This window comes from Octodon degus, unplaced genomic scaffold, assembly GCF_000260255.1.
Source record: "Octodon degus isolate 3935 unplaced genomic scaffold, OctDeg1.0 scaffold00018, whole genome shotgun sequence".
In the NCBI taxonomy this organism is placed as follows: domain Eukaryota; kingdom Metazoa; phylum Chordata; class Mammalia; order Rodentia; family Octodontidae; genus Octodon; species Octodon degus.
In genome coordinates this window covers 14,172,828-14,183,804 of record NW_004524594.1, presented here as the reverse complement: position 1 = coordinate 14,183,804, position 10,977 = coordinate 14,172,828, and the positions used below count along the sequence as shown (strand labels likewise).

The 10,977-nt window shown below is 40.8% G+C and overlaps 1 protein-coding gene across 1 annotated transcript in view; it reads left to right on the top strand.

The window, feature by feature from the left end:
* The window catches only part of Cat (catalase), a 37,398-nt gene that overhangs the window by 9,223 nt on the left and 17,198 nt on the right, over positions 1 to 10,977 (top strand). Inside the window, exons 2-8 of the mRNA XM_004627056.2 lie at positions 1,816 to 1,987; positions 3,047 to 3,157; positions 4,370 to 4,500; positions 5,059 to 5,163; positions 5,741 to 5,866; positions 6,496 to 6,687; positions 7,083 to 7,235. Of these exons, the coding sequence (XP_004627113.1) occupies positions 1,816 to 1,987; positions 3,047 to 3,157; positions 4,370 to 4,500; positions 5,059 to 5,163; positions 5,741 to 5,866; positions 6,496 to 6,687; positions 7,083 to 7,235 (990 nt within the window). The remainder of the gene's footprint in view (positions 1 to 1,815; positions 1,988 to 3,046; positions 3,158 to 4,369; positions 4,501 to 5,058; positions 5,164 to 5,740; positions 5,867 to 6,495; positions 6,688 to 7,082; positions 7,236 to 10,977) is intronic.

Here is a 10,977-nt window from a genome sequence, read left to right as displayed (position 1 = left end):
AGTACTCCATGCTAAGTTGTTTGTAGTGGTCTTAGAGAGTAACAAGATATACAACAACCAAGAAAACAACAAATATATATACATATATCTTCAAAAGAGAGTTGTAACTGGGTAGTCAGTGCTCCTCCGACCCTTACACTTTCTGGGAGCTTGGAAGACCCCACTGCTCGCTGGGAGCAGAGACATGGGTGGTAAGGTGGGAGTCCAGGTGGAAGAGTACTTACCTGTTGGGATTGCTAGAAAAATTTAAAATCTTTTGCTGCCTCTGCTTATTAGGCCACTCTCTCACAGCCAGTAAAGGAGTGTGTACAGCACCTGGGGTGAGGTGGTTATCTTGTCCATTTTGTAGGACAAATTGAGACTTGGGAATACGTCACTCGCCAGGAGCTACATGCCGGTAATTGAGGAGGTGAACATTTGATGCTGTTGGTATCTCCATGGCGCCATATTGGTCTCACCTCATTTTGATGTGAAAGTGACGGTGGTGGAGTGACGGGTGGCTGTGAGAGAATCTTGCTTATTAATTTTGCCAATCCTAGGATCTCTTTTCAGTGTCTTTCTTGCAAGCAGCTCACAGGACACTTATGGTTTCTTAAGTGCCCTCTCCCCGTCATATTATCTTCTACAAAAGCATGGTTAACTTTATTTTAATATTGATGTGTGTGTAGAATGCATGTTACCTATCCACTCCAGGTGTATGGAAATACTACAAAGAGACCTTTTCTTGGTGTTGGCTTTCATCAGTCGGCTCTGTTGTCATTAAAATAATTAAAAAAGAAAAATAAAAGGATAAGCCCCAGCTCTCTCTCTTGATTCCCAATGGTTAAAGGATGACATGGAAGAGGCACTTGTCTGTGGTCATAAGAACCAGGCAGTCATGGAACAGGATGCAGTGAAGAGCTGCCCTTGTGAAACTTAAAGAACATTGTCTCCATGTCGGAGGAGGAACAGCTGACATGCTTCTGATGTAACTGACACTGGAGAGTTGGGTGGATCAAAACGAGTTTATTCTTACAATAAACCAAGCAATCCCAATTCATAGACATTTGATAGCTTTAAAACTTTATTACTATAATCACCCTTACCAGAAACAAGATATTTTCAGTGACAGTAAAAGCCACTGAGGTGTTGCAAGTAGCAGGGAGAGTTTGGAGAGATGGGTGTACAGTCCGTTGAAACTCACAGCCCAGCAGCATTTGCAAGCTCCAAGTGGAGCATTAGGCAGCAACGTAGGGTCCTTTTTGGAGCCCCACTGTGTGTGAGGCTTCTATTGCTGAGCCCGGCTCTCACCAGAGTGGGAGTAGCACTAACAGATAGACTCTTTGGCCATCTTTCTGCTTGTAGAGCAAGTGTCTTAGCAGACATGTGTTGTCATTTGTCAAGCATTTTTGAGAGCTGACTGTAAGTTTCAGACAGGATGGCATGCGTTGTAGTATTTCAGTACCTTGGACACACGACATTGACAAAGGTAGGAAATGTAGTCTGTACAAAATATTGTACCATGCCTGTGAGATAGCTCAGTGGACTAAGCACCTGCTTAGGCAAGCGCAGGGACTGGGTTCGATCCCCGATCCCTGGCACCATGTGCCGTGCCAGCCCCGCTCCCGGGCACACTAAGACTGAGTGTGGTGGAGCATGCCTGTAATCCTGGCTCTGAAGAGGCTGAAAACAGCAGGATCTCTATGAGTCCAAGCTGCGTAGTGAGACCCTGTACCAAATACATTAAAAAAGAAAAAAAAAGTGATGTGCCTGTGACAATGTAAGTGAAGAACTTATACTGACTTTTCTGTATTCCTCTGTTTTGTGTTGATGTAGAAGCCTGATGTCCTGACCACGGGAAGCGGTAACCCCGTAGGAGACAAACTTAACATTATGACCGCAGGCCCCCGCGGGCCCCTTGTTGTTCAGGATGTGGTTTTCACGGATGAAATGGCTCACTTTGATCGAGAGCGAATTCCAGAGAGAGTCGTGCACGCTAAAGGAGCAGGTGAGAGCTACCTTTATTTCTCATCAAAAGATCCTTTCACAGCACCTTGGTCACATTTATTTCCCAAAATATTGGAGGACCTTTAATATAAGTGCCTACTTTCCATTCTGGTTAGGAGAGAGAAAAGATTGTCTTCATTAATAGGGAAATTAATAATTGAGTGATGATCTTGTTTTCGAGGATTGAACACTATATATAAAATAATTCAGTTTAAAAATAGTAATCTTTCATTTCTTCCCTTGTAGTTCAGTGAAAGAATAAATATACAGAAATTGTATAGAAACATAACACTATTAACTGCAACTAGATTTAGATGACACTCTTACTGGACAAAATAAAATAAAATAAAATAAATTGCAAAACTGGGTGTTAGACTGGTGGGTGACTTTCTCTTCCCTTTTACCCAAAACTTTTGTCTTACTTTTATGGTGGAAACAGAAGGTGAAAATAGTGTTGAAAAGAAAGCTACAAACTCAGTAGGAGAGAGAATTCCATTGGAAGGAAAGAATAAAAGTTACTGTTATACCCTGTTTCCTTGGACTTCCAATTAGGACTTCCCAGGTTCTTCCTGTATTCTTCTAGCTTGATGAGGTTTCTTCCAGTCTTTTCCGTGCGTACCTTTTCCACCATGACTTGATAAGCTACTCAGTTTGTTGTTTGGATTTCTGTTGTATCTTTGTTAATTCCTGAAACTATTCTTTCCTTCCCTATATTTTCTTTTATTCTTCCTGTTCCACTTTTTCCTCTTCTAGGCCCTAGCTGGACTTCAAGGCCCACTGAGGTCCTGTATCCTTGGGTCAACCTTGACCTGCCATTCCTGGCCTCACTCATCTCCTCTTCTTGGTCCCAGCTGAACAGTGCTCGGTTGAGTGCAAAATGATTGCTGGGTTTTGTACTTTTCTCTTATTATTTTGTGTTTGGACCTCTTCTCTACCTCTATCATAATGGAAGCTCCCAAAATGCTGGTGTTGACCGTCAATTAATTTTTTGTTATCTGTTGAGGGGTGGATGGTGTGTGTGATGGTCTCATGGGAAGGATTTCTGTATCTTTCTACTTAGGGGCCTTTGGCTACTTTGAGGTCACTCATGACATCACCAAGTACTCCAAAGCCAAAGTGTTTGAGCATATTGGGAAGAGGACACCCATCGCGGTTCGATTCTCCACTGTTGGTAAGTCAGTTCATTTGCATGACATAATGCATAATTCAACCTCTATGTTGTTTGGGGCACTTATAACTTAATTTTGAGCAAGACTTATTAGCAATTAGAAAACAAACACATTCCCATATTTTAGCAGGTGTTATAGTTAAAAAGAAAAATATTTGGAGAATACTTATAGAAGTACTTAAGAAGTTACTTATAGTTCTTTTTTTGTTTTTGTATTTAGTATAGGGTGTACAGGTGTACAGGGTCTCACTACACAGATCAGGCTTGGAGTGATTCTCCTGTTTTCAGCCTCCCAAGTGCTGGGACTACAGGTGCATGCCACCATGTCCAGTCTCAATCCCTGTCTCAGCACACAGGATTGGCGTGGCACACTGGGGATTGAACTCTGGTCCCTGCGTCTGCCTAAGCAGGCGCTTTAAGCCGCTGAACTATGTGGCTACCCCTACCTATAGTTCTGTTTGTCAGAGTCTTCAGAACTCACCCGCATGCAGAGGCAGTTGCTGCAGTTTTGTGACATGTGCAAAGAGCTTTCCATAGTGGATGCCTCAAGGGGAAGTGTGGAGTGGGGATCTCATTCAGCAGTCATGTAACAGCTGCCCTGTATTGAGAGTTGAGTTCATAGCAGCTGGGGTTAGGGGCTTGGCAGACATTATTCTGTAGATCCTCTTTGCATTTCAGAAAGGATGAGTGATTTTCTCATGTGGTAGAGCTAGTATTACACCTGTCCTACTATGACTCACCACATCACAATGATGCTTAATTTGGTTTCTGTGTCAGACTTTGTGTATATTAAAAATATTGGGGGAATGTGAGAATAGTTGAGATTGAGCATAAACCTATACTTAAATTAATTTTCTTAATATTAACCTCACAATTTTGATGCCTGTATCCAGAACTTTAATCTCCATAATTAATTCTGTCGTTATTTTGAATGAAGTTTTAATTAGCTGCTTAAGCATAGTTATTATGTCAAATGGATAATAGTTTTAGCTGTTGTTATATGTGCTCTTATGACTCTCAATTAATTTTTTTGTTTGATTTGTAGGCCAAATTAGCTGGTGGGTAGTAGAAGTAATTCCCCAGACATTTAAGTATGTATTCGACTTCTAGGAAATGGATTGGAAAAGATAGAGCCTAATGTTTCTTTCTGACTTTTGGCTACTTGAGTCCAAAGTGCTGGGCCTTATGCCTTGTTTTCCCTTTTGAATCTTCTAGCTGGAGAGTCGGGCTCAGCTGACACAGTCCGAGATCCTCGTGGGTTTGCAGTGAAATTTTACACTGAAGATGGTAACTGGGATCTTGTGGGAAACAACACGCCCATTTTCTTCATCAGGGATGCCTTCTTGGTAGGTGATAGCATGTACTATGCTCTACAGATGTTGATTGACTCTCTTGGTTGGCATCTGAGGATTGCCCCTTGAAATGTATTTTTCTACATTGAATATCATTTCATAAGATCAAGGAAAATTCCCAATGGTCTTGGATTTGGCATTTTGAGATTTATTGGCTCAAGGGGAATAGTTGAGTTTTATTTAAAGAACAATGAAGATCAGTCCAACGACTGGCTTTTCCCTAGAGTCAAAAGATATCTCTACAAGCTTTAGGTCCGTGGGAAGTGTATGTTTGTGTGTGCATGCATGTGTGTGTGCATGTGTGTGTATACACATGTGTATTTTTTCTTTAAAGAGATAATTTAGATTTAAGTATATTTAAGCTACTTTAGAATGTCATATATACTAGTTTATTTGCTGGGCAAATTACACTTTAGGGTGTAGCAGTATAAAATTTGAAGATCATATTATTATAGAATTGTAATCCATATGCAAAAGGTAATATATCATGTAAATTGCCATAATTCTTGTAAACTTAGCGTTTAAAATATTTCTTTTTTTTTTTCCATTTAGTTTCCATCCTTTATTCATAGCCAAAAGAGAAATCCTCAAACGCACCTGAAGGATCCAGACATGGTGTGGGATTTCTGGAGCCTGCGTCCCGAGTCTCTGCACCAGGTGGGGGCTTGCTCTTTGCACTGTGATGTGATGTGGATCCTGGGGTGGAGCTGTTCTGTGGGCTGCACAAGGTGCTTTGCCAGGGTTGTCTGTCTCATTGGGACTGGCCATCTTTTTGGGATGCTTTCTCAGATTTCTTGATCACAAAGCATTTTGCGATGACTGATTTTTGTCTTTATATATCGGTCTTAAATGCTGACTCTAGATAGCGAGAAACTATGTCAGTTGATAGTTAGCAGTACCAAGGGTCATAATCTCCAATCTGAGATAAAGCTATGTATTAGGGAAACAGGGGAAAAGTAATCCCTATTTTCCTGTTTTGAGTAACACCATAGGCTGGTTTTTCAGATTTGTTTTAGTTTTCCTCATTGAATTTAGATTCATGATGATAGTGATCTCTATCATCCTGCTTTAAAATTCTCTGTTGTTTTCTATAATGAAATGATAATTGTAATTTCTCACGGGATTGACTGGTATGTTCAACACGATTAAGAGATTTTTGGGAAGTGTAGCAATGTCTTTATAAGCTGAGATATTAAAGCGGAGGTATTTTAGATTTCCTGTTTCTGTTTCTTAGGTTTCTTTCTTGTTCAGTGATCGAGGGATTCCGGATGGGCATCGACACATGAATGGATACGGATCGCATACTTTCAAGCTGGTTAATGCAAATGGAGAGGCGGTTTATTGCAAATTCCATTATAAGGTACGTGTTGCCCTTGGGGCAGAGGGGGCCAGCCTCTTACACTTCTTACCTCTTCTTATTTCTCCTGAAGGACTGAGCAGAGATTAAGGCTTCTTCCACTTTCCCTTTTCCCCTACCCCAGGAGGGGCAGTGCTGATCTAGTTGACCAGCTGTGTGAGTGTTTCGTTGGCTCCCACCCCAGTGAGAAAAGCTCATGCTGTGGCCAGGGAGATAGTTGAGTAGAACAAGCCCTTGCCTGGCAAGTGCAAGGGCCTGAGTTCAATCCCTGGTTCCATCAAAAAAAAAAAAAAAAAAAAAAAAGCTCATGCTACTGAATTAGAGTTCAGTATTCTCTTTTTGTCTTTTTTACATATGGCCAGAGGCAAGAGCACATGGCTGCCAGTGACAGTTTAATCATCCTTCAATTTTAAATCTGTAGTGTTGGAATGTCCTTGACATTTCAAAAAATCAGGAGAAGCAAGTAAAAGTTCTCGTTGATAAATTCTTTGGGCTCAGATTTGCTCAACAGAAGTGTGGTGATAGAGTACAGTCTTCACTAGCATTATTCATAAGCCTTCAATGAATTGGTGATTCAAGTCTGATAATTTGGCCAGGGAATTTCAGTGGCATCTTCTTTCTTCATTCTGTAGACTGACCAGGGCATCAAAAACCTCCCTGTTGAAGAGGCAGCAAGGATTTCCCAGGAAGATCCTGACTATGGCATCCGCGATCTTTTCAATGCCATCGCCAAGGGCAACTTCCCTTCCTGGACCTTTTATATCCAGGTCATGACATTTCAGCAGGCCGAATCGTTTCCCTTCAATCCATTTGATCTCACCAAAGTAAGTCAGCCACAGCTACATTGCTTTCTTTACTAAGCCTCTTCTTAAGAGTTTGCGGTGACAAGTGGTGGCAGCGCTTCCAGGTCACTTCGGTGCTGCTGCTCCAGAAGTTCATTGGCTATGTGGGTTCCTGATGGTGGTTCCAGGTATTGCCATTATCAGGGAACAGAATCTGAAGAACAAATATACTTTTGTTCTGGGAAAATGTCAATATTTACCATTTACTCTTATGGGAGAGTAAATTAATACATTGACTTGAAGTAGTTCTTAGCATATTTTATTGGGTCCAGTATTATTTTGCTGCTTGATTATATTTGAAAGTTGGCATTTCTGTGGGTACATTGAATGCCTTTCACTTGGCTGGCTGGTAATTGTCATCATGACATTATTTTCAGATTTGGTCTCACAAAGACTTCCCTCTCATCCCAGTTGGCAAGCTAGTCTTGAACCGAAACCCAGTTAACTACTTTGCTGAGGTGGAACAGATAGCGTTTGACCCAAGTAACATGCCACCTGGCATTGAGCCGAGCCCTGACAAAATGCTTCAGGTAAGACCAGGGGGTCTGAGGTGGTCTGCATGTGTGCACATTCAAGTTCTCTCTCTCTCTCTCTCTCTCTCTCTCTCTCTCTCTCTCTCTCTCTCTCTCTGATTTTCATACGAGGAATTAACTAGAGAATTTACTTCAACCTTAACCAGCGTGCTTAGTTCCTTGTGAACCTTCCTGGATTCTTAGACCCTTAGATGAGCATTTTTTGAGGTAACCAATTGTAAGTCAAATTCCATAGAACAGTCCCTACCTGTGTGAAGATGTGGCTGTTTAGTCTCTTAGCTAAAATGAAAGATGTTCTTTAAAACTTTTTAATTATTCAAGATTCTTTATGGCATGACTGCTTGAAGTAGTCAAATCAAGAAAAGTATTAGATGTATAAGTATAAGAATAAATTGTTATTCATGGGGCTGGGGAGATAGCTCAGTAGAATAAGCACTTGTCTGGCAAGTGCAAGGGCCTGAGTTTAATTCCGGGGTTCTACCAAAAAAATAAATTGTTATTCCTTAATGTTTGTTACAGAAAAACATCATTTGAAATGTATTAGTAATTTTGCTGCAAATAGTAGGATACATTTAACTATCAGACAAACCACTTAGTTGAAAATTTCTACAGATAGCAAGTCAAATTTCTAACAATTCCAGGTCACGAGCAAGTTCTGTGGGCCTATGGGTAGATGCTATTCCTATATCCTAATATATGAGTGTAATTTAATTTTGGGTATATGTGAAGGCAAATGTGAAGAAAATAGTTTCAGTATATTTTAGAATTTCTGTATGTTAAACATTTTACTGAATTATGTGACCATCATAGATAAGTGCTATAATTTTGTAGTTAATATATTTCACCTCTTTTTATTTATTTATTTATTTTCCATAATTTTATTGAGAAACAAATAGCAATGAGACAGTTTCCAACCAAATTGGTAGGACAGTTTCAATAATTCACACATTGCATACATTCTTCCTAGTGGTTAATTGCTGTACAAGAGGCGGACTTGATATCCTATTTACAAACATCATTAGAGCAAATCCCTCTATTCATTAAGAGAATGTAACTATGTATCTATCCTAACCTATCTATCCTATGTAACTATGTATCTATTTTAAAATTTAAAAATGAAAACACTTTGAATACACAGATACAAAATGGACATTCATCTGTATCCCTTTTTTTTGTTAAGTTCCATCATTTAAATATTATAGGTGTGTAAACTCAGCAAAATATTCCAAAAGAGTCCAGTAGTCCATAATAGTATTGGGTCTTCTGCTTTACTGGCAAAGTCAGAAATTGTTGACCTGAGTCCCCTACAGCTCAACCTAACAGCATGGCTTTACTTCTTATACTTTGTTTTTATACTTTTCTGCTGGATGGTTAAGACCAAGGTAAAGCTGGAACTGTGCAACAAGAGTTGTAGCTTTTGGGTCTGATAAGGTCAGTGAAATCCCCTCAGGATTTATCCTGAGATGCTGTACCTCAGACTGTAGAACCTTTGTCTGTGTCAGCCATGTGGATGAGTCATGGCCAATGCTTGGCCAATGTGTTTCACTTCTTTTTAAATGTGGAAACTTGAGGTTAAGTATTTTTAAACTGGACCTGTATTATCAAAAATATATTTTAAAATTTAAAAATGAAAAAAATAAAATGAAAGATATAATAGAAGTGTTGTAGGTATTTGTAATATGTGATTTGTTCAGCTTACAACCCATGGAGAGAATATAATTAAGTGATTTTAACATCTCAGTGACCATAACTGTACCAGTCTTATTTTCTTTTTAAGTTTTTGAGACAGGGTCTTGCTATGTAGCCCAGATTGGCCTTGAACACACAGCTGCCTCCTGGCTCGGCCTCCAGAGTGCTGAGAGTACTGTCATACACCCCCAGCTTCCTCTGTCCATTTCCAATTCCACTGTGATGTTTGCATTTTTCCATCTGTAACAGAGACTTTGGCAGTTTTTGATACTGGCTATTGAACCTAAGGCCTTCCTACTGAACTGTATTCCCAGCTCTTCTTTTATTTTTTATTTTGAGGTAGAGACTCCCTAAATTGCCCTGACTGTTTCTGAACTTTCAGTCCCCCTGCTTCAGCCACCTAGAGTGCTGGGATTCTGGGAGGCACTGCCAGGCCTCTCTGTAGGAACAGTTTTTATGAACTACGTTTGTACTGCCAAGGGTGAAGGTAGTGGATTAGTTTAACTGCCTGTCTTGCTAAAATGGCTAGGAATTCAGCATGTTTTAGATTTACTTTCCAATGTGCTCTTTCAAAAATATAAAGAGTGAAAAGTCTACTTTGGACCAGAAATTGGTAGAAAAATAACTGGGCGTAATAATTATTTGTAAACCAATGTTCTGTGTGTTTGGACTATGGATGTGAAACAAAGGCTAAGATTATACCCTGGATCAGACCCCAGTGACTGAAGGTCGGTGCTTATGTAAGCTCTGGCCATAGGGCAGGTGTCCATGACCATAGAGAACAGGTGAGTCCTATGATTTTCTAAGATAACTTAGAAAAGTTTTTACGTCATTGGAAACATCCAAAACTTTTATACAATGCAAGGTTTCAATTGGTTTTTGGCTCAGTTTCACTAATATAGATCGAATTCCCAGGTGCTACAGCAAAGGCTATCAAAGCCTCAGTTACTCATCATGTAAGGCAGAGTGTCATAGTGACTCTAAAGTCAAAATTGTGTCTGGGAGCAGGTCTGTGGCAGAGTTTTGGGAACGAAGCGGCATTTGAGATGGATTTTGAAGAGTGAAGGATTCTGAGTTTTAACAGGTGAAAGCGGAGAAGCCCATGAGGACAGGCCTAGTCACTGTCCTGATGGGAAGCAGATAATTGAGTCTATCGGGGGAGGCCTTATGTGGAAGTTTCTATAGTCTTCCCTTTACTAGGAAAAAAAAAAATGTTTCTTCAGTTTTGAGACATATGATTTAGTAGCTATGTATCCAAATCATTGTCAGTGGTAAATAGGAAAAGAGGGAGCTGGGGTAAGAAAGAGGCACTCTAAGGGGTGTAAAGTGTGAGCACCAGTGTGTGCTCCGAGATGGGGAGCACAAGAAGCCTAGCTCTGCTGGCCCTGGCTCCAAGTATCCCCTGCTAGGTGGGTGCAAGAGAGCTGAACTGTGTGGCCAGGGCCCCAGCAGGCTCACCAAAGTGTGGAATTGTCACAGGCAGAGCTGAGATCCTCTGGCTTGGTACTGAGGAAGCAGGAGTGAAAACGCACGCCAAGTCATTTCCCAAGAATCCAGGTCACCATGGGTCTCGGGGACCACAGTCAGATTAGGGGCAAACAGCAGCATTGAGTCACACACCCAGCAGAATACTGAAGGTTTGGATGTCGAACTAGGCCTGGGGAGGGGCCGCATGCTACCGAATATGTGATCTCTACAACAAAATTGGGCCAGTGTGTTATGAGGCATCTCTTGAAACTGGAGCCAGGAGAGGTGGTGCATATCTGTAATTCTAGCACTCTGGACGGCTGAGGCAGGAGGATCATAAGATCAAACCCAGCCTTGGGCAACTTAGTGAGACTCTGACTCAAAATAAAAAATAAGAAGGGCTGGGGACATAACTCTGTGTGAAGGCTGTGGGTTCAATCCCCAGTGTATATGAAAAAAAAAAGTTGTGGGAGGATTCTTTCTATGACACATAGAAATTAGACCCTTAGCTGGGGATATAGCTCCGCAATACAGCACCTGCCTGGCAGCGTAAGGTCCTGAGTTCAATTCCTGGTACAAAAAA